This window comes from Gadus morhua, chromosome 22 (assembly GCF_902167405.1).
Source record: "Gadus morhua chromosome 22, gadMor3.0, whole genome shotgun sequence".
In the NCBI taxonomy this organism is placed as follows: domain Eukaryota; kingdom Metazoa; phylum Chordata; class Actinopteri; order Gadiformes; family Gadidae; genus Gadus; species Gadus morhua.
Window position 1 is genome coordinate 19642921 of NC_044069.1, and position 20531 is coordinate 19663451.

Consider the following 20531-nt stretch of genomic DNA (forward strand, 5'->3'; position numbering starts at 1 on the left):
CAAAGCTTGCCTAGTTTGTCTGGTGCAGCCCCCACAGAGTCTAGCTCCCACAATGGAACAGCAAGGCCCCGGCTGATGCCTACACTCTCCAAAAGAACACGCTTCCATTGAAGCCTGAAGAGATATTCAGCTTTTGGTCCCCTGCCCGTCTGAGATCAGCCGGAGACAAAAGGGCTGCCAATGTTTTCATCTGGTCCAGGAAGGCGAAGGCTTTGAAGGAACCAGAGAATAACATTCCTCACTAATCACTTGAATTATAGCGCTCCATTGAACCCAATTACAGTCGGTCAAGGAGCATGTTTACATGCAGGCCTTATCTCAACTGCCGTGACACATCACATCATGGTAATTCATTAACTGACATGTTGATAGTTGTACTAATGGCAAGTGGTGAATTGCAGTGGCACAAAGGAAACACAAAGCGTGAGCTGTGTCAGGATTCACTAATCGCTCTCTGATCCCTTTCTCTTCTTCTCTGTGTGTGCTGATATGCAATGAACTGTCAAAGCGAGATTGACATTGGAAGCGTGTGGCTTGTCAAACATTGTGTGAAATATGACTGTTGTTATTAATAACACTATTGACTTAATGCATTTTAAATTGCATATTTGAATGTGTAAATAAACCCATCAAATCTTTTGATCAATCAATCACACAATCAAACTGCGTGTTCAGCTGAAGATCGACCGGATGTTCAGCATAACAACACCAACAGAACAACCTTAACAGAAAAACGGAAACAGGTTCCTAAACTTAGCACCAATCTACGTATTTGTGTTGTTCAAAAGGGCTACGACATATAAAGTGTGTCATATAAAGTGGCCAAAGTTCCTCATGGCCATCATCAGCTGATGCTATTGCATGAAAGAAGAGATTTTTGATATGAGCTGAGCTGTCATTCCATTGGACTTCAAGATGCATGCATCTCCCCACAGACATTTCTGCAGCCATTCAGTTAGGGTTAGCTTGTTGAAGCCCAGGCTCAGCCCAGCTTGTTGAAGCCCATGCTGCTCTTCCGGATGGAAAGACAAAAGGATTCCTCCCCATAGTGGATAATGGGAAAGCGGCTTCACAAGCGGACCTCCGTGCTGCTATAAACAGAGTTAGTGGCCACCAGTGCCTCCATAAACAAGTCAGGTGCTACCTGATATTTCAAGCAGGTCTGCAGAGGGCGCCGTGATCGTCCCAGCGTCCGCACCTTCAACGCTGTCTTCTTCTTCCAGTGGCGACTATGGAGGGTGAGCCACTGGCGAGTGGGTATACACAGGTCAGGTGATCGTCAGCGGCTCACCTGACCTTTGCTTCTGGATCGAACCCCCCCGGGGAGCACCATCCAACACCAGCCGTCAGACAGCAGCCTGGTTTACGGCATGTTGGCATGGTGACGCATGCAATCAATTATACCAGCAAATGGATAAGTGCTTTGGTCCCAGGCAGAAGCAGAAAGCTATACTGGCTGGGGAGGGGGGGATAGATCATCCACAAGGACATGGAGGGAAACATTTATTTATTTGAATCAAGCAACAGCTCATGTGTTTTGCCGGTGGTTAATGTCGCACGCTGGCGCCTGCACGGGATGTTCCTGTGGCGTGTGAACGTGTTCGGTGGTCAAGAGCCGTTCCAGCTGTCCATCACACACACACACACACACACGTACTCCCCCTCGCTCACACACATATTCCTTCTCTCACACGCCTTCGCTCTCACACCGGATCCTTCCTTGCACTCGCACTCCCTCGTTCTCTTACACACTCTCTGAAGTCCTGCTGCTGCTCATTTCATCCCCCCCCCCCCCCCCCCCCCCCCCGCTCCTCTTTCCCACGGACAGCATCCTGTGAATGTTCGGTGCCAATAGAGCGGCACAAAAAGGGAGCGGGAGAGGGGGGGCAGCCACCCAGCCGTCCGCCGGAGATGAGCGGCACAGGAGGCATCATAAAGATACAGAAAGGCTTGCTCAAGTGCAACTTTATTATGCAGAGGAGAACCTTTGTGTGCCGACGGCCATATTCCCCTGACCAACAATTGATCACAAAGAAAAAATATTCAGTGGGACATTTATGAACCGGGATTATATCGTAAATTACGTCATTTTTATCTTTAATGGTGAAACACCGGCGCCATTAAAAAGCAGACCGCTGATGTGTGCTGGAGTAAACCCCCATAAACTATGCATCTGGGCCCACGGTCCCAACCTCGTCTCACTAGGGCCTCTTCAATAGGGTCGATGGAGCCATAAGGTCGACCTCGCAGCCTCCAGGCTGCAGGGGGACAGAGCTGCTGCACCAATAAAGCATCTTTAAAGCACAGCAACCAATCAAAAGACTTGTTCTAATCCTCAACAATAACACAAGAATGCAGAACGATTGAAGTACACACAGGTATAATCAGGAGAGGGCTGTGTGTGTGTGTGTGGCTGACGCACTGCTGAGTGTGTCTCCGGGCACCTTTTTGTCTCCAAACTTGGCCCGTTTTGCGTGGCAAGCAAGGCCAGGATACGGCACACCGTGTGAATATTTATAAAGATGGGCGAACATGAGACACAGTTCACTTGGGCTGAATGGAGCACTTATAAGAATACAGCTTCGCTTGCAAAAAAAAGCACTTAGAAAGAAGAAAAAGGAAAACTCTTTTTCCATCTTTTCTAAAGGTTAAGTGAAAATTAAATAACAATTTCACAGCCTGCTGTAAAAGGCATGTTCATTATATGCTAAAATAAGAGCAGAACAATTTGAGTTATCACTTTATAATAAGGTGCCATAATAAATAGCAAACTACTCATTACCTAACCCTTTGTTAATATTTGATAATTGTTTATCATTTTTTTTCACTGACCAGAGTGTCGCTGGTTAGGGTTAGGGCCGTGTGTTATGGTTAGGGCCGTGTGTTAGGGTTGGGTTAGGGTTATGCAATTAACTAATATTTAATTAATGATGAAAAAACTATCAACTTGTGCTAAATAGATATTTTAGTAACAATTAACCAATATTAACAAAGGGTTAGGTAATGAGTAGTTTGCTATTTATTATGGCACCTTATTATAAAGTGTTACCCAATTAGATTCATTAACGAGGGGGCCAGTAGGGGGGGGGGGGGTCCATGAACGTTATTTCCAAACCAAGAAAAATAAAATAAATACGTACTAAAAAAAGTATGAATACATTTTTCGCAAAAATAGACGATTGTCTGCTTTGAATCCGGACGCAGCCGTTCTTCCAACAGTCGTGCCGTTGTCCCGCTCTGAGAGTCCTTTGCTCCGATCCAATGGATCCCCACAGCGGAGGCCTTTCCATTGTAGCTACGCTGAGGCCCCTTTGCCCCACCCCTGGGTTCTGTGGGCCCCTGGGTTCTGCGGGCCTCTCTGCTGACCTCTCGGAACCTCAGTCCGTTCTCTTGTCTCCGCCAGAAGCTTCTCCTGAAGTCATCTTGCAACCTCTGGAGAAAACAGGAAACAAAAAGGCTTATCAAAGTCACACGGCAGAAAGGAAAATGGAGCACATTCCCTTTTTGCTTCACCTTCAAGTTATGATTGATATCTGTGACGCCGTTGACCTTAACAAAAAGCAGAAACTCATAGGTCCAAGAAAGCCCAAGTACTCCCCGAGTCCCGTGCACAGACTGGAGTCCACATCAAATATATTACTGGATGGCTTCCCTGGTGAATTCCTGGTGTCAAAGCAATATAGCCAACACTGCAGGACTTTGATCAACGTCCTGAGCGCCGCAGTCTCCCCACCACTGGGGCCCAGGTACACGCTGGATACACGATAGACACAGACCTGACAGACGGTACAGACCGGAGGAGTGGGCGTTTTCTAAAGGGCACCTACCTAGGAAACTTCTTCCTGACCCGCGTCTCCTGTCACTATGCAGACCAACCCAGCCTTGGCCGGCGGTGGCTACCATGGCAACCCACGGGCAACGGCCTGGGAAAGGAACACAACAACATATGAACAACAACACTCTGTTGCATTTGGGAACAAAGAGGGGGAGGGACATCCGGGTCATGCATTATCTACAGGTGAGTATGGTACACATGCAACTCCTGTTTGGCATTGGATTTATTTGGATGGCATCGGTATAAGAACTACTTTAATCAAAAAGATCTATGTCTACGAATGACATGGTGCGACCTTTATAGCAACATTGCAGAGTAAAAACTATGCTAACTGTGTTGAACATGTACACTATTTGACCATGTATGGTTATTTAACACTAATATCTTGTTTGGTTAGTAGACAGCTTTATTTTATTACATAAAACTACAATATGATATTTGAACGTTACATTGTCGGGCGTCTTTAATTTACTCTTACTTTAATGTTGATACTTTTGTTATGTTTGTATTGACTATTGTTACAGTTTTAAAGAAAATTGGCACGTATTTATACAAGCAAGTTTATGTCAATGGATGAACACACTAAACAAATGACCATTTAGGGTTAGGGGTTACCTTTAGGGTGGCGTGTTCTAGGTTAAACCATCCTCTCCATTGCATTGCATTAATCCCTACTGAGAGTAGCCATCTCGCCAGCAGCCTTCTAACCATGAACCTAACCGTGGTCGCTCGGTCGCCACTTAGGTTTCCAGGTCGCTTTACCAAGGCAAATTCTGTTATCGCTTATCGACGACATGTGAGGTAGGATTGGAAAAAAGTCTTATACATACCCAGCATTCAATGCTTTAGAACATTCTACACATTAGGAAGCTATCCAGGCTATTATAGAACCTCTGGCTCCTTTTTAAAAAAGTATAGAAAGAGAAGAGAGAGATTAAGTGCGCTTTTAAATCCAGACATCATTTTGAAAGGGTTAAAGTTTACAGACCTCCCAATACATTCATTTAGGTTTGTAAAAAAAAAATACTGTTTCGTTTTTTGGGGAATAAGAAATAAAACAAAATCAAAATAGCTTAATTTGTCTGTTGATGGTTATTTAAAGAAAGGTCCATTTTTTAAGATGACAATAAAACAAAAGAACCAAGTTAAGTTTCATTAAAAAAAAACTAAGCTTTATTGACAAACTGCTGCAAAACATCGTTTGGACAAATTTAGTTACCTATTTAGGCAAGCTTACACATGTAGCATAATGCATTTTGTTTAATGGAGAGGGTACAGATATTACTGGCAAGAACAGTTTGGATGTTTTAAATATGTACAATAGTTTCTTTTTAGCTGCAGGATCCCTTCTCTGTTGAAAGAGAAGACCCATGTGGAGATATTATGTCCCAATGCTCCTTTGTGTTGTTTAAGCATGCAGTTTATAGATCAGAACCACACTGTGAAGACCTGGATTAATATTATCTAACAGAGGGCCTCTCGGCCTTGTTAATTACATCAATAATTATAATTTATACATTTTGTCTTCAGCGGCTTAGAATTTACTTTGAACCACAAGCAAATTAAGGATATCAGGACAATCAATCTCTACAGTGTCAATAAGGGCTATATTTCAAAACTCTACAATGACAAAATATTGCTGCCTGCGTCTAAATGGCCATCATTTTGTTTAAGCTATTTAAAATCAAATGGTAATTATCAACAATTGATTGAATTGAATTGTATGCCATTAACAGGTCTTATGACTTTAATTTATGATTTTTTGTGTCTACATTACATAATTGAAGTTTAAAGAGGACTTTTATTAGGCTGTATTAAAAACAGAATTTTGAAATGTAGCCTAATGGGAATCTGCAACGCACTGGACAGATTTTTCTTTCTTTCTCTTTTTCCTTTTTTTTTAGAAAACAATTAAATGGTTTCCTTTTTAACAAGTAGATTAGGAACCACTTAAACTTCACTAAAAAAAGATCGACTTCAATACGGTGTTGGAAATAATAAGAATAAAAAGAAACGATCAAGGATGAAATAACAACCCAGCAATGTGTAACTGAGCCAGAGAGAAAGGAGGGAATAAATACAGAGGAACAAAGAAACCAAACGCTGAAAGAAGACGGAGAGGCGCTGAAAGTTCCCTAACCGTCCCGCTCTCAGGACGGGAAGGCTGGGGGGGGCGGCAGGTGGGAAGGTACCCTTACAAGGAAGGGGCGGGGCAGAAAAAAGGGCTTTGCTGTCAAACCCCAAAACCAGTTCCTCTTTTTGGCTCGTCTTGTGCGAGGGGATAAATCCAGGGGTAACCGGGGCAGAACGCCAACCAAGGAGAGAAAGAGAGGTCAAAGTAAAGATTTAAAAAGGGAACAATTACTTTTGTCGAAGCTGCTTAAAGGCGACAGCTGCCTCGTGGACAGTCAGGAGGTGAGGTGGCTTATGGGAAAGGGGGAGGGGCAACGCTGTTTACGGTGGGCGGGGCCAGAGTCCGGCCTCAGTACTGTCGGTACGGGTGCTCCCGGTACGGCGCCTTGGCAGCCCTAGGGGGGGGGGGGGCCTTCCCAGGGGCCGCGCGCTGGGTGCCGTTCCAGTCGTCCTGACCTGTGGCCAAACACACACACACACACACACACACACACACACACACACACACACACACACACACACACACACACACACACACACACACACACACACACACACCCACACACACACACCCAAAAACACACGTACACATACACACACACACACACAGACACACACACAATGGTCAAAAAGAGGGGCAAGTTCACCATGGGCTCGTAGAGAGATGCAAAGCTCTCATGCAGACAGTTGTTGTTCAAGTATAATTAATAGTAATCAATGGTATTTAATGTCTTTTCATGCCCTTACCGTAGGACTCATACGTCTCCGTTGTCTCCCCATGTCCGTAGTCGTAATACTCTGGCTCCCTGCCGCACCACAAACAGGGAGGGGAACATGGGATTGGATTTAAAAAGCAGGAGGGTGGGGGAGGAGAGCGAAGGCCATCCAACTCTGTGTTCTAACACCAACAGAACCCTAACCTTAACCCCTTACTCTACCTCTCAACAGAACCCTTACCCTAACCCCTTACTCTACCTCTCAACAGAACCCTAACCCTAACCCCTAACTCTACCTCTCAACAGAACCCTAACCCTAACCCCTCACTCTACCTCTCAACAGACAGAACTCTAACCCTAACCTTAACCCCGTGCTCTACTGATCAACAGAACCCTAACCCTAACCTTAACCCTGTGCTCTACTGATCAACAGAACCCTAACCCTAACCTTAACCCTGTGCTCTACTGATCAACAGAACCCTAACCCTAACCTTAACCCTGTGCTCTACTGATCAACAGAACCCTAACCCTAACGCTCTCCCGCTCTAACACCAACAGAACGGCACATCTAACATAGTTAAACATGGGCTGGCAGTAGCTCAGGAGGCTGAGATTGTTGGCCTGTAACCGGAAGGTTGCTAGTCAGTCAGATCCCTGGCTCCTCCTAGCTGAGTGACGAGGTGTCCCTGAGCAATGGTCCAGGTGTGTGAATGCGTGTACCAATGGATGCAAGTGGCTTTGGACAAAAGCATCTGCTAAATGCTAAATACGAAATACATTATCATACTATTAAAATAAGATCAATAAAAAATGGATGTATTTCTGTGTGGCTGCAGGCTCTCTGACCGGGGAGGTGTTTGGGCAGTACTCACGCCTGCGGCTGGCTGTAGTAGCTGTCATACGACTCGTAGGCCGGCTCCGTGTAGCTCTCATCGTAGGCCTGGGGAGGGCAAGACACACACACACACACACACACACACACACACACACACACACACACACACACACACACACACACACACACACACACACACACACACACACACACACACACACACACACACACACACACTGTAAAGGTCCCCATGGTAGACCAAAATAGACATGAAACCCTTCCCTTAAGAGGTCGGCCCCCGCTGAGAGGGGCCGCACGGGCCCCCCGTCCACAGCATGCAGGTCTCCTTCCTCCAATCAGAGCGGCTCTTATTGACTGCCTGTTTGTTTGTTTACTCTTTACGTCTTGCTAAACGTCACTGGCCACTTTGCTGGTTGTTCCTTAAGTCACTCGTAGTGTGAACCACGGCAACCAGGACAGAAGCATCGACATTTCATGTTGGATGACCATGACCTGCACTGACCCCACCCTAGGTGGGGTCAGTGTGTGGGGTCACAGGCGGGTCAGTGTGTGGGGTCACAGTGGGGTCACAGTGTGGGGTCACAGTGTGGGGTCACAGTGTGGGGTCACAGTGGGGTCACTGTGGGGTCACAGTGGGGTCACAGTGTGGGGTCACAGTGTGGGGACACAGTGGGGTCACAGTGTGGGGTCACAGTGGGGTCACAGTGTGGGGTCGCTGTGGGGTCACAGTGTGGGGTCACAGTGGGGTCACAGTGTGGGGTCACAGTGGGGTCACAGTGTGGGGTCACAGTGGGGTCACCGTGGGGGGTCACAGCGGGGTCACCGTGGGGGGTCACAGCGGGGTCACAGAGGGGTCGCAGTTTGGGGTCACAGCGGGGGGTCACGGCGGTACGTACGTATTCATCGTAGGCCTCGGCCGTTGCGGGGGCGTGCTGGTGCGGGGGCGGCGGGGCCATCCTCTGCGGGGGCCCGGCCGCGGGGGGCCTGGCTCGGGGCGCGGCCGCCCCCCTGGAGGGCGCCGCCGGGGGCCCGCCTCTGCCCGCTGAAGCTCCCCTGACCGCGGTGCCCCTGGCCGGGCCCCCGCGGGCCACCGGGCCCCTGGTGGCGCCGCCGCGGGGAGGCATGCCCCTCCCCCTGGAGGGGGCAGAGAGGAGGAGGAGTCAAGGGCCCGTTAGGAGGGGTGTAACTCCGCCTCTTCTACACTCAGATACACGCTGTACCATTTACACTATATCCTATATAGACCATACTTCTAACACTGCTGATGTTGTGACCTTGCATATGGCTTTAGATGGTAAGAACAAGCTGCCATCATCCATGCGACTTAGAGGATGAATCATTTGTCTTGCCGGTAGGAGGTGGCCCTCAGTTATCCACTCGTCCTCGCTATCAGCAAGAATCGGAAAGATGTCGTCCATCAATGCCAACAATAGTTTGGAGGATGAGCTGGTAACCGTTCTGGGATCTGCAGAAAGACTCTTAGGCACTTATTGTATGTTGTACGTCCTGGCATTTATAGTAGTTCTTAGTATTGTGTAGCCTCTTATCGTAGCTATCTTTGTTGTATACGTGGGATGGGTCAACCTAGCAAGTGATAGTGCTTGGCAATTGGTTCTATGGACATCCTTACTGCACGGACAGCGATACATTGTTCATCTTTCTTCTGACAACTGTACTTATTGTAAGTCGCGATGGACAAAAGCGTCTGATAAATGCATTAAATGTAAATGTAAATGTAAATGCAGAGCCCTATAGAGCCGGTGGAGACGGGGGGGATGTGGTCACCAGATGGGGGAACCTGGCAGAGCAGCAGACGCTGCTGGGCCATTTAACCTGACCCTGGTTATAGGCCGCGTGCTGTGAGAATAGCTCCGAGCCCCCCCCCCCCTCACCTGGGTGCTCCGTTGGGGGGGCCGCCCCGGCTCCTGAGAGGGGGGCCCCCTCGGCCCCGGGCCCCGTGCTCCTGGCCCCCGTTCAGGTAACCCATCTCCAGGAACTGCTCCTGACAGATATCGTCCATCATGTCCTACAGATACAAGAGAGAGGGGATGAGTGTGTGTGTGTGTGTGTGTGTGTGTGTGTGTGTGTGTGTGCCTCTGTGTTTCTGTGTCTGTGCTTGTGTGTGTGTGTGTGTGTGTGTGTGTGTGTGTGTGTGTGTGTGTGTGTGTGTGTGTGTGTGTGTGTGTGTGTGTGTGTGTGTGTGTGTGTGTGTGTGTGTGTATGTCTGTGTCTGTGTCGAGACTGGATGATCCACTCTCTGCAGCAGCTTGACAACTCCAGACATAGAGAGTGAGATGTGGAAAATGGATTGTACAATAAATAGCGGAAGGCTAGGAAAAGATAGCAGCTTTTTATGACTTCATAAAATATATAATATAAAAACCCAAAATCCCAATGCTCCCGTATTAAAGCACTGCATAAATATTTAATAAACATCAGTTATAGATCATGTTCTTTAACATTACGATGGGCTGGAACATCATATGACCCCGTCTCCTCTCTCACAGAAACATAACAAAAGCCATGAATCAATGGTATGACGTAAGCCTAACGTTGCCAGAGCAACTCCCAAACCCGTATAGTCTGGAACCGGGAGTCTGAGCAACCGACGCAGACCAGACACTATTGGACAGAACTACAACCAATCAGAGCGACGGAGCAGGTCTCAGCAGCGGCCGCCATCTCGGTTGTCTTTGCCCAAATGCCTTTCCGGTGCTCCCATTGGGCACCCCCCCCCCCCCCCCCCCTCGTCTGGAAACTTGAACGGGAGGGAGCGAAACGCAAATGCCAGAGCAGATTCGTCTTGTTCCCAGGCTGGCATTAAAGACCCACGAAAAACCAGCATCCAAAGCAATGGCCCCCCAGCCCATCCAGAGAGTCAGAGGAACAGAGGCCAGTCCATTTCACCCAACGGTAGAGAGGGCGACTACTGCCACCAGCATCACGACCGATTCATCAGCCGCTATAAGTGGCTCCACTAGAAGCAAGCGACCATTTAACATGCTTGTTAGCGTCCATCTGGCCCCACCCCCCCCCCCGGCAGCTAGCATGGCGACAGACTAGCTCAGCGTTTCCCCGAGTTGTGTGCCAGTGCACATCATCTTACTTCCGAAGACACGCAAGACATGAGGAAGCAAACAGCTAAAAGTGCTGAAGGCTGCTTCAACGCAGCAAGAAAATCCAAGCGCTTAACGTGGGCTAGCCCCCCAACCGTCCTTCGAATCCCCCCCGCTGTGACAGGCCTCGGCTATTCCTCCTCCTCCCCCCGGCGAACCAGGGGGGGGCCATCAAAGATCACCCCCGTCTTAAATCTAATCAGCGTGGTTTCCGCACGGCCATCGAGGCGGACGCACGCCCCCCAAATGAATCAATTAGATTAACGGGCCGATTAAAACAGCCCGACCGTTTGGCCGTACCCGTCTAGCACGGCTGTCTGAGGGTTTATTGTTAAGCGTTGGCCGTCCTTTTGACCCTATGGATGTAAACATCTTGTTAGCGCCCAGCGGCCTGCCGTCCCTCTCCCTCTGTCTGGGGCAGAGAGCGCTGCAGGGAGCCCAGAGCGCCTCAGCATGAAACACAACGACATGACCGCAGTGGACCAGGCCCGGGGCGGCGGGACGTGATGTGGCCGCTGGTGGGGGACTAGACACGGGGTCTACCCAGAGGACGTGTTGGGCCCTGTTCTCCTACCCCTCCTCTACCTCTTTCTCGTGTGCTGGACAAAGCGCTTCAGCCGATGGACGTGTGGAGCCAACCTCGACCTTGTGATCGCTCCCCTCTTTCCCATCTCTCCTCTCCTCCCCTCCTGCCCTCCTTCCCATCTCCCCTCCCCTCCTCCCCTCCTCTCCGTCCCTCCTCCCCTCCCCTCCTCCCCTCCTCTCCGTCCCTCCTCCCCTCCTCTCCTCCCCTCTCCTCCTCTCCGTCCCTCCTCTCCTCCCCTCCTCTCCGTCCCTCCTCCCCTCCTCTCCTCCCCTCCTCCCCTCCTCTCCTCCCCTCCTCCCCTCCTCTCCTCTCCTCCCCTCCTCCCCATCTCTCCTCCCCTCCCCTCCCCTCCTCCCCTCCTCTCCTCCCCTCCTCCCCATCTCTCTCTCTGGATGACGGTGCGTCTCCCAGGTCTCCACGCTGCAGGTAATGTTTTTAGAGAAACATTCCAGTGACTTCAGTGGACATTACTCACTTTTAATTGGTCGCTGCGTGCTAATGGCGGTCCCTGCAGGGTTTAAATCATCCATCGCTGCACTGTTTCTGGTCCCAGGGCACCAGTGCATTTATAATTTCAGCATGGAGCGCGAGCAGCAGGCTGTGCTGTTATTCAACCACTGCTCTTCCTCCTGCTCCTCTAGGGACTCTCTCTCTCCCTCTCCCCCCCTCTCTCTCTCTCTCTGGGGAGGAGGAGGAGGAGGAGGAGGAGAAGAAGAAGAGGCAGAAACAGCAGTGCATGAGGAGCAGCCCTAGAGAGGCGGACATGGAGTGGAGGAGGAGGAGGCCCCAGTCACTAATCAAGACCTAACCTACTGCCATGGATCCAGTTCCCCCACAACTCACTTTGGATTAAAGCTATTGCTAAATGGAAAACTAGCAAATGGAGACAGAGATTTATAATATTTTTTCCTCAGTGCTGTTAATCTCAATTTTGGGACTCTTGATTCTTCGGTAGCTTCTCAAGAGGGTCAAGGGAAAATACATTTAGTGGCGCAGCGCCCTGTCACCAGGCCTGTTGCCTCGAGCTCTTGACAATTATTTGTCTGGAATACAAGCAGAGGTTTCTGTGTGTGTGTCTGTCCAGTCTGAACTCCTGGAGCCACATACCACTTGCTCCCCATTGGGCCATGGGACAGTTGGACACTGTGAGTGAGTGTTGCAGACCAGCAGGGTGGCACACTTACAGGGAAGAGGAACTTCTTGACTTCCTCCATGGCGTGGGCCATGCGTAGGTAGGCGTCGGGGACGGGCGCGAAAACCTCGATGAAGACGTGCAGCTCCATGGACAGATGGGCGTACTTTGGCTCCCCACCTTTCCTCATGCCCTCCTCCTGTAACCAGGGGCAACAGCACATTAACCGACGAGCGACCGATCCCAAACCAAAACACACACAATTAAAAAGAACTGGCATAGCATTCAGTACCAGGGTCAAGAGAGCATGTGCGCACATATCCCAGAATGCACCTTGTATTGAAGCCCTCCAGACATACGATCAATTTAAACTGATTCAATTAAGATGTTTCTTTAGACACAGAGACATTGTCAACTGACAATTTTGTCAGTTGACAATATTTATAGTATACTGTTATTAGGGGTTTGACTCCGAACATCGTTTTTCGAATATAATTCGAATATCAAAAAATAAATCTAAATTCGAACGAATATTAGGCAGCCCTTAATATTCGAACCTGTTATGGGCAGGCCTAGAGGGAGAGACGTTGGAGAACCCAACGCAGTCTATTCATAATTAAGTAATGACCACGGAAGAGGCAGTGAATGAAGTATTGATCAGACAGCGATTTATTAGAAACCTAATAAACCGTTGAAACGCGCAAGACCGGTAACCATAGCAACACCAGTAGACAAACCTCGCGAAGCCAGATCCCGGCCTTACTGAAGGCATTTAATGGTCAAAGTATTATAAATATTCGAATATTAATATTAATAAACAAACAAACTTTGAATATGATTTTTGGGCAAAAGTCCAAGCCCTAACCGTTAGTTAACCATAGTTCAGCTATAAAAAGCTGGACTATATGAACAGGTAGGATGGCTGTGTGGAGGCCAGCTGCTCTCAGGGCCCTGCAGAGCTTCAGCGAACCTCAAAGTTTGGATGAAATTGGAAGGCAGCAATAGACCCATTCAATGGAAAACACAGACGCTATTGTCTGTGATGGATTGAAGAAAAGGAAAACATATAATTTCCGATCGCCAACAAACACTACTAGTATAAATAGGTTTTGAAAAGATCAGGTTAAAACATTTGGACTTGAGTCCCGTGTACGGAGGATTTGGGCCACTGTTGCTTTAAGAGTGAGTGAGGCCTCAGAGCCATCCAGATCTTTGACAGAGTAATGCATCCGCTGCAGCGAGCGCACATTGCTAGGGAGGGATGTCAACAGCAGGACGCATTAGGGACGCACTGACCTAAAAAGCCCCGTTCACCAACACATGAGCCCGTCTTTATGGACATTGTGTGCATGCCGTCTCTGGAAACGTTGAAGCGTTTAATACAATATTGAAGCCTGTGCGTAGAAAACAGCACTGAATATGATAAACGTGGTGAAACGTTCCGAGAGCTTTCTCTCTTTGGAGCTCATTCTGAATGTATTCATTCGACTCATTCAGACCATTGGTTCCCCCATCTCGGCGTGTCTGATGTCATGACTCAAGAGCAGCTCTGAGTCGCCCTAATGCACTGTGCTGGCTCTTCATCGGCGTTTCCTTTTGGGGGAGATCCGGTGATTGGCTAACGGTTTTCCTCCCTGCTCCTTACTGAAGCCACGTCCCTGAGCATTATGCTCCAAGGGAGGACACTGCGTCCTCCGGGCATAACATGTGTTCTTAACATATCATTTAACCGGTAGGAAACATGTTAAACACCGGTTCACACCTACAGCAGAGAGCTCTGTTCAGATGTGCTGGTGTTCCTCTGGATGGGTTAGTCGGAGCGTGAGTGCAGCTGTTGCCAGCGCCCCCCTCCCCCCCCCCCCCCCACCCGTCTGCATCCGGGGGGTTCAAAGCCCCAGGTGCACCACCCAGGTGGCGGAGCGGGTGGGGGTGAGCAACAGCTATGATGAGCTGCTTTCCTGTGGCAGACTTGTATGTGGAAGGACTTTCACTTCAACCAATGTACGCAAATACGTATTTTCCCCAAAATGGGATGTTTGTCATGATTCATTAATTTACTCCAATATTAAAAAAATGCTAGATCTTAACCCATGCAACATTAACTCTTGACACATTCCCGCCGTACTCCTCCACTGTGAGACTCCTGATTCATGCCTTAACCAGCAGGGGTAATGGCGGGGGGGGGGGGGGGCTGGTTTACCTTGGCCTTGTCCCTCATGGAGCCCTTGCCCAGCACGGAGATCTTGGCTCCCGTCTCCTCCTGCAGCCTCTTGATGGTGTTCCCCTGCGGCCCCAGGATCTTCCCCACAAAGTTGAACTGGAGGGACCCGGCGGAGAGAAAGGACACAGAAGACGTGAGCGCGGCGGCCACTTAGCACAGCACCAGCAGCAGGGGGGGGGGGGGGGGGGGGGGGGGTTGAACCAAGCTGGCCGCCGGTGGATCAGAGCTCCCCCAGGACCAATAAGGAGCGGCGGTGACTCTGTACTGGAGCAGGGCTCCTCAAGTGACGCGGGCTCTCTGGGGACCACGTCGCCATTTACAGCCACAGCCAGAGGTACAAGGGCCATGGGCCCCGGGCTCCTGGTGGACAGAAAGGTGCAGGGGCCAATAGGGGCCCTGGGACGTGTGATGGGGAGGAGATATGTATCAGGGGATTATATTCTGCAGGGCACTCATGAAGAAGAATTTAAACATGGAGGTTTTCTTGCAATGTGGACTTTGTATTTGGTGTTTTTACGATGATCTTTCTTGAATAACGATAATAATAATAATAATAATAATACAAAATAATATGAATACAATACAGACATTGTCCAGCTAACAACATCATACAATATTGTCATCAGAGTTTTTCTGATGATTCTTTCAGAGTTCAAACCTCTTATCAAATCTGGCCGATATATCGATGAAGCAGCCAGGTCTGCTTAATTTAGACACCTTCAGACGCTGCTCTCACTAAACTGCAGGTAGGAATTGACACGCGCCACACCCATAGACTGGAGGAATGAACGGGGGAAGAATAAATTCCTTTGCGCAACGCATTCACAAGCAACACGAACAACGTGTTGGGCCGATGCTTGCTTCAGAAGAACATACATAAAAAAAAGAGTGATTTGAAGATTAGGAGAGATGGGACAGACAGACAGACAGACAGACAGACAGGCCACGGGGCCGGGTTGGGGAAAGGGACAAGCGGGGGCTGGCCACCTCCTAATGACACCATCGACCGGCCGCTCGCTCTATGGATCTTCTCCTTGTTAGTATCTGAGAGCATGTCTTGCCCTCAATACATTTAGCTATGATTTGTTTTACGCCATATAGGATATCCAATATTCTAAACGTTGATGACAAATCTGCAAGTCCCGTAAAAGACTATTTTTTTACTAAAAGTCTGAAACCAGAAAGCCGGCTCAATCAATGAAACCTAAAACGACCACTTTATGAAATAATGATATAATATGCACTAAATGTACTTCTGTCTGGCAATCAATTCTACTGTTATTGAATAATAATATAATATCATAATTTTCTTTATTAAAGAAAAAGGCATGTACCATTTTCTTGTGTGCGTCATAAGACTTTAAGATCCTGATCTCCTTTGAGATATGCGCTGAATTACCTCTGGTTTAGCAGATCCTAATCCAGATGTTCTGTGACACCGTGTTAAACCCCTCTGAAACCAGTCCCATCAGGGAATGTCTAGAGCTTATTCCAGAGACGGTCACAGGACACATTGGTGCACAAACACTCGTTACTCAAGTCTAGCAGCGTACACAATAAGATCAATACTGTACTGGCCTATTGATCGTCATTAATCGCTGAAGAAAAGACCCAGGCTTGAGGAAGAGCGCTGAGCTTCTCTCAAACTTACCAAGTACGCCATGACTAGCAGACCAGCACGTCACACTCCACCACACACACACACACACACACACACACACACACACACACACACACACACACACACACACACACACACACACACACACACACACACACACACACACACACACACACACAAACACCAAGAAACACTGTACGCCCTGAAAGGAACGCACCACAGCAGATTATAACGCACACACACACTAAACAAATCATTTAAATTCTACTATTTGTGTTTTACAAACAAATGGCTGCGATCTCCCGTAATGGTGGCGGTGGAGGTGGAAGGGTGTGGTTTTTGGGAGGAGGCCTACCTTGGGATACTGCTGGACGGGGATCAGCACTCGCTCCTTGAGTTTGATGTTCTTGGTTGTGAAAAGGTCCAGGTACGCCTCTCCTCCTTCCTTTTTAGGCTCGTCTTTCTGGACTCTGTCAATCTCTACAAGGGATGAATATATATCAATTTAGACACATACGTAGAGGCAGGCCGCTGGTGATTTAAAACGTCCGGGTGTATAACGGAGACGTCCTGCTGTACACAGAACAGGTCTTGTGTTTGATCCCCTTTAGTAACCATGCAACAAACTATTCATTCATTATTGACGGGTAAAGTTGGTCATTCTCTCTATACAAGTCACAGACTAAGCTGGACTTACTTGAAGAAAAAAGGTCCTTACACTTACAAGTTCCCCAACCGAATGATTGGACACGCTAAGTTCCAATGGGACCCTGCTGTTTCAGATGCCCTGTTATTTTACCCCGTGGTATCATACACTTTTATCACACGTCTGATCCAGCACACACAGCTACGAGCAGCCCCAGGTCGGGGGTTACCGGACCAGAGGACCCGGGTGGTGCTGGTGGTGGTGGGGGGGGGGGGGGTACCGGACCAGAGGACCTGGATGGTGGGGGGTTACCGGGGGCCGATATATATACACTGATCAGGTGTGAATACTGCACGGCGCACCAGCACTGGTGCGGCCCCAGGGTGGACGCCAGTCAGGACGCCTCCTGTCATGGGCGGTTGCAGAGCGGCGGGAGGCTCGCATTAACGCGGCACATGGTACTTTACTAGTGACGGCTGTAGAGCAGCGGGGGCTCGCACTTACACGGCACATGGGACTTTACTAGTGACGGCTGCAGAGCAGCGGGGGGTTGCACTAACACGGCACATGGTACTTTACTACAGTGACGCCCTGCAGTGAGACGGCCGTGACTCGCGCCTGTCCAGGGGTCTGTCACCCCCTTGACTGTCCTCCTTGCATCGCCATGGGTGCAAGCCGACGGCGCTTTGTAAGAAGAAAAATGTCTGTAGGAGAAAAGATCCTCCGTTCAGCAAGGCAATTCTACACAATATAACAACTGCTCTTTAGCCCTGTATTGCAGTAAGATGCTGCTCCTTAAGCCTGTATTGCAGTACTTGGACACTGCTCCTTAAGCCTGTATTGCACCTATTCGGACGTGTCGCTCCGTGTGCAGGGCATCCACACACATGGCTCTGCTTGTCAAAGGGCTGATTGTGAGCGGTAGACGGGGCAGTCCTCTTCCAGTCCCCGAATGCACAACAACCCGCACACCGCACTACGTTACACCACCGCCGTTACCTGAACACACATCCCCTTATGGACCATATGAACCTTATGGACCATAGGCTATGTCCTCAAATCGGACCACTTTACCTGCGGTTAAAAGTTTCATGGCGTGCGTAAAGGACGCGTCCAGGCTGTCCTTCTCGGCCAGCAGCTCCGGGAGATATTTGCCGTCGTTCTCCATTTTGTAGTTAGAATCAGTTTCTGTCCCGATGTTTCGTGCAAAAACAAAATCTTAAAAACAACAACGAATGTAAACAGAAAAAAGTAGTCCAGTTGCGTTACTAGACAGTGCTTATCCGGCGGGCGGTGTGCGCTTCGCATGCGGGTCCCGAGGGCTGGGAGCGGATCCTCTCCGTGGAGCGACGCGCTGCAAATGGAAGAACGGGAGCAGCGACGGGCGGATCGACTGAGACGCTCTGAGCGAGCGGAAGTGAGCTCAGAAGAGCCTACTTACTGAAGCCGCCTCCTCCTCCTCCAATGGTTCTGATGGGGAAAGTAGAGGTGTGTGTGTGATGAGTGTGTGTTGGTGCTGAATGAGAGGGTAGGAGTGGATGTGTGGTGGTGAGTGTGTGTCGATGCTGAGAGGGTAGAAGAGGATGTGTGATGAGTGTGTTGGTGCTGAGAGGGAAGGAGAGGATGTGTGATGAGTGTGTGTGTCGGTGCTGAGAGGGGAGGAAAGGATGTGTGTGTGTGTTGGTGCTGACGGTGTGTGTGATGATGAGTGTGTTGGTGCTGAAGAGAGGATCCAGGAGTCCAGAGACCTCTTCGCATCGTACAAGTTTCAGCTGTCTTTGAACATTCTAGCCGCGACGTGGGCCTCCAACCGGACCTCTCTTTTTATTCATTTAATTTAATTCGATTTAATTGAATTTTCCAGTGGCTTTCATGACTTTTTAACAATATTAGCAGCAGCGCTGAACGGAAGACTATTCAGTCATTCTGCGGTGTTGTGGTTTTCCCCGTATATCCCTTTAATTTGAATTAATAATTGACCGTAATTTAATAATTACTACGGTTAAATTAACAAGGGATTCATTTAGTTTTTTAATTGAAACCAGACTACAAGGCATCAAAATATTTCAATTTTATTCTAAGCTCTCTACTGCCTCTTAGTGGCTATCAGCATCATTGATCCATAAAATATGTCTATGGATAGGCCATAGGTGTCGTTTACACACATATCTCACTCCTTTTGAAATGGCCTATTTTGTCCCCATCTTAAGTATTCTTAAAGATGTTCTGATAAATAACTTAAAGGGATACCCAGAGATAGCTGTTGCTCCAAATGTATCATGGGGGTCCAGAAGTGAGCTGGGTTAGCTTCTGCTTTCCGTTAGCGGCATTCGTCCACTTGCTGAGTGGCAGTAGCCGAGCACCTGTTCATGGGAGGGGAATACACTATTAATCACTTGCCTAAGGTTTCCAATGTGCTCTGAATAGACAGTGCCACTAACAATACAGTAAGATTGTAGTTTGTCTTTAAACACATATGATTCTGAACTATTTTCAGCGTTAAACTACCTGTGAGGCACCGCTGGCTCAATTATATCATCAGCTGCTTCTGTCTGGCCGTCTACACTACTGCGGTCAAGTGAGCCGCCATTCGTCCATCCGCGGTTAAGCCAGCCGTCACACAAAATCTTCGTGCGCCTCTACTCTAAACAGCCTTTGTGCGGTATCTCGCAACGTTCTCAAAATAAAAGCCTTCACCTACGGTTGTGTGTTTGTGTGGATCGCTGCAAACGCTATCGGCGTGAAAACGTCCACTACAAAAAAGGGTTTTCAAAGGACCAAGCATGCACGTGAGGTTTTCAAAGGACATTTTCCCCGAAACTATACAGTGAAATCATGTGGTTCCTTGTGCACAAGTAGTCGGGACAACAGTTAGTATATTAATATCATTCAGTCCCGGAACTTATGTATATTTTTTAGAGCTGTCAGTTAAACGCGTTATTAACGGCGTAAACGCAAACCAAATTTAACGGCGTTAAAAAATTTATCGCGCGATTAACGTAATTTTTTTATGGCTCAAAACAAAGAAGCAGTAGCCTGACTGCTATGTTCAAATGACATTTGTTCAAAGCAGTCGTTTATTTGCACTATAGGCTCTTTTTTTGTATCGTCCTGTTTTGATCAGTATATGCCAATGTTGTTATCAATAGAAAATCATTTGCAGAAGGCAAGCCGATGCACTTCATCATGTTGATAAGAGAATTAAAATGAGAAGAATTATGGGACAAAAAAATCAAGGGATATTTAGCATAGAAAAAGAATTTGCGATTAATCGCGATTAATAATAGTTAACTATGACATTAATGCGATTAATCACGATTAAATATTTTAATCGCTTGACAGCTCTAATATTTTTGTCTATAGCTCACTTCAAAATGCTAAGAAAATGCAATTTGCAAAGGCCAAAATATGCATAGGTGAGGTTTTCTAAGGACATTTATTCAAAATCTATACAGTAAAATCGCATTGATAGGCCTACTTGTGTAGGCCTACAAGTAGTAAGCACAGCGTTTTCAAAATCTGTATAGGAAAATCACATGGTTCCGTGTGTACAGGTAGTCAGCACAAGGGTGAATATGGTCATGTCAGTCAGTGCCGGAACGTATGTATTCTTTTGTCTATAGCCCACTTCAAAGTGCTAAGAAAATGCAATTGGCAAAGGCCAAAATA

The 20531-nt window shown here is 48.2% G+C and overlaps 1 protein-coding gene across 2 annotated transcripts; it reads right to left on the reverse strand.

The window, feature by feature from the left end:
* Window positions 1–1948: 1948 nt before the first annotated feature.
* On the reverse strand, window positions 1949–18468 carry khdrbs1b (KH domain containing, RNA binding, signal transduction associated 1b). 2 transcript variants are annotated; one of them, XR_003974607.1, is made up of 11 exons: window positions 17937–18468; window positions 16572–16696; window positions 14575–14691; window positions 12427–12573; window positions 9433–9566; window positions 8437–8674; window positions 7557–7624; window positions 6716–6774; window positions 6201–6424; window positions 3828–3923; window positions 1949–3432 (listed from the first exon to the last, which is right to left on the reverse strand). XR_003974607.1 is itself a non-coding variant. In XM_030347779.1 (9 exons), exons 1-9 carry the CDS (start codon window positions 18028–18030, stop codon window positions 6318–6320), a joined length of 1089 nt encoding a protein of 362 aa, XP_030203639.1. In that variant the 5' UTR covers window positions 18031–18468; the 3' UTR covers window positions 4981–6317. The 2 variants fall into 2 exon arrangements, 1 of the variants encoding a protein (XP_030203639.1); XM_030347779.1 differs by lacking the exons at window positions 1949–3432; window positions 3828–3923 and having other exon boundaries at window positions 4981–6424.
* Window positions 18469–20531: the final 2063 nt, after the last annotated feature.

Coding starts and splice junctions, on each gene's coding strand:
- khdrbs1b (XM_030347779.1), bottom strand. CDS start 18,030: ATGGAGAACGACGGCAAATATCTCCCGGAGCTGCTGGCCGAGAAGGAC. Junction 14,692..16,571: donor CCGTCCAGCAGTATCCCAAG/GTAGGCCTCCTC, acceptor GGGTCCCTCCAG/TTCAACTTTGTGGGGAAGAT. Junction 8,675..9,432: donor CCCCCCAACGGAGCACCCAG/GTGAGGGGGGGG, acceptor TGCCCCCTCCAG/GGGGAGGGGCATGCCTCCCC.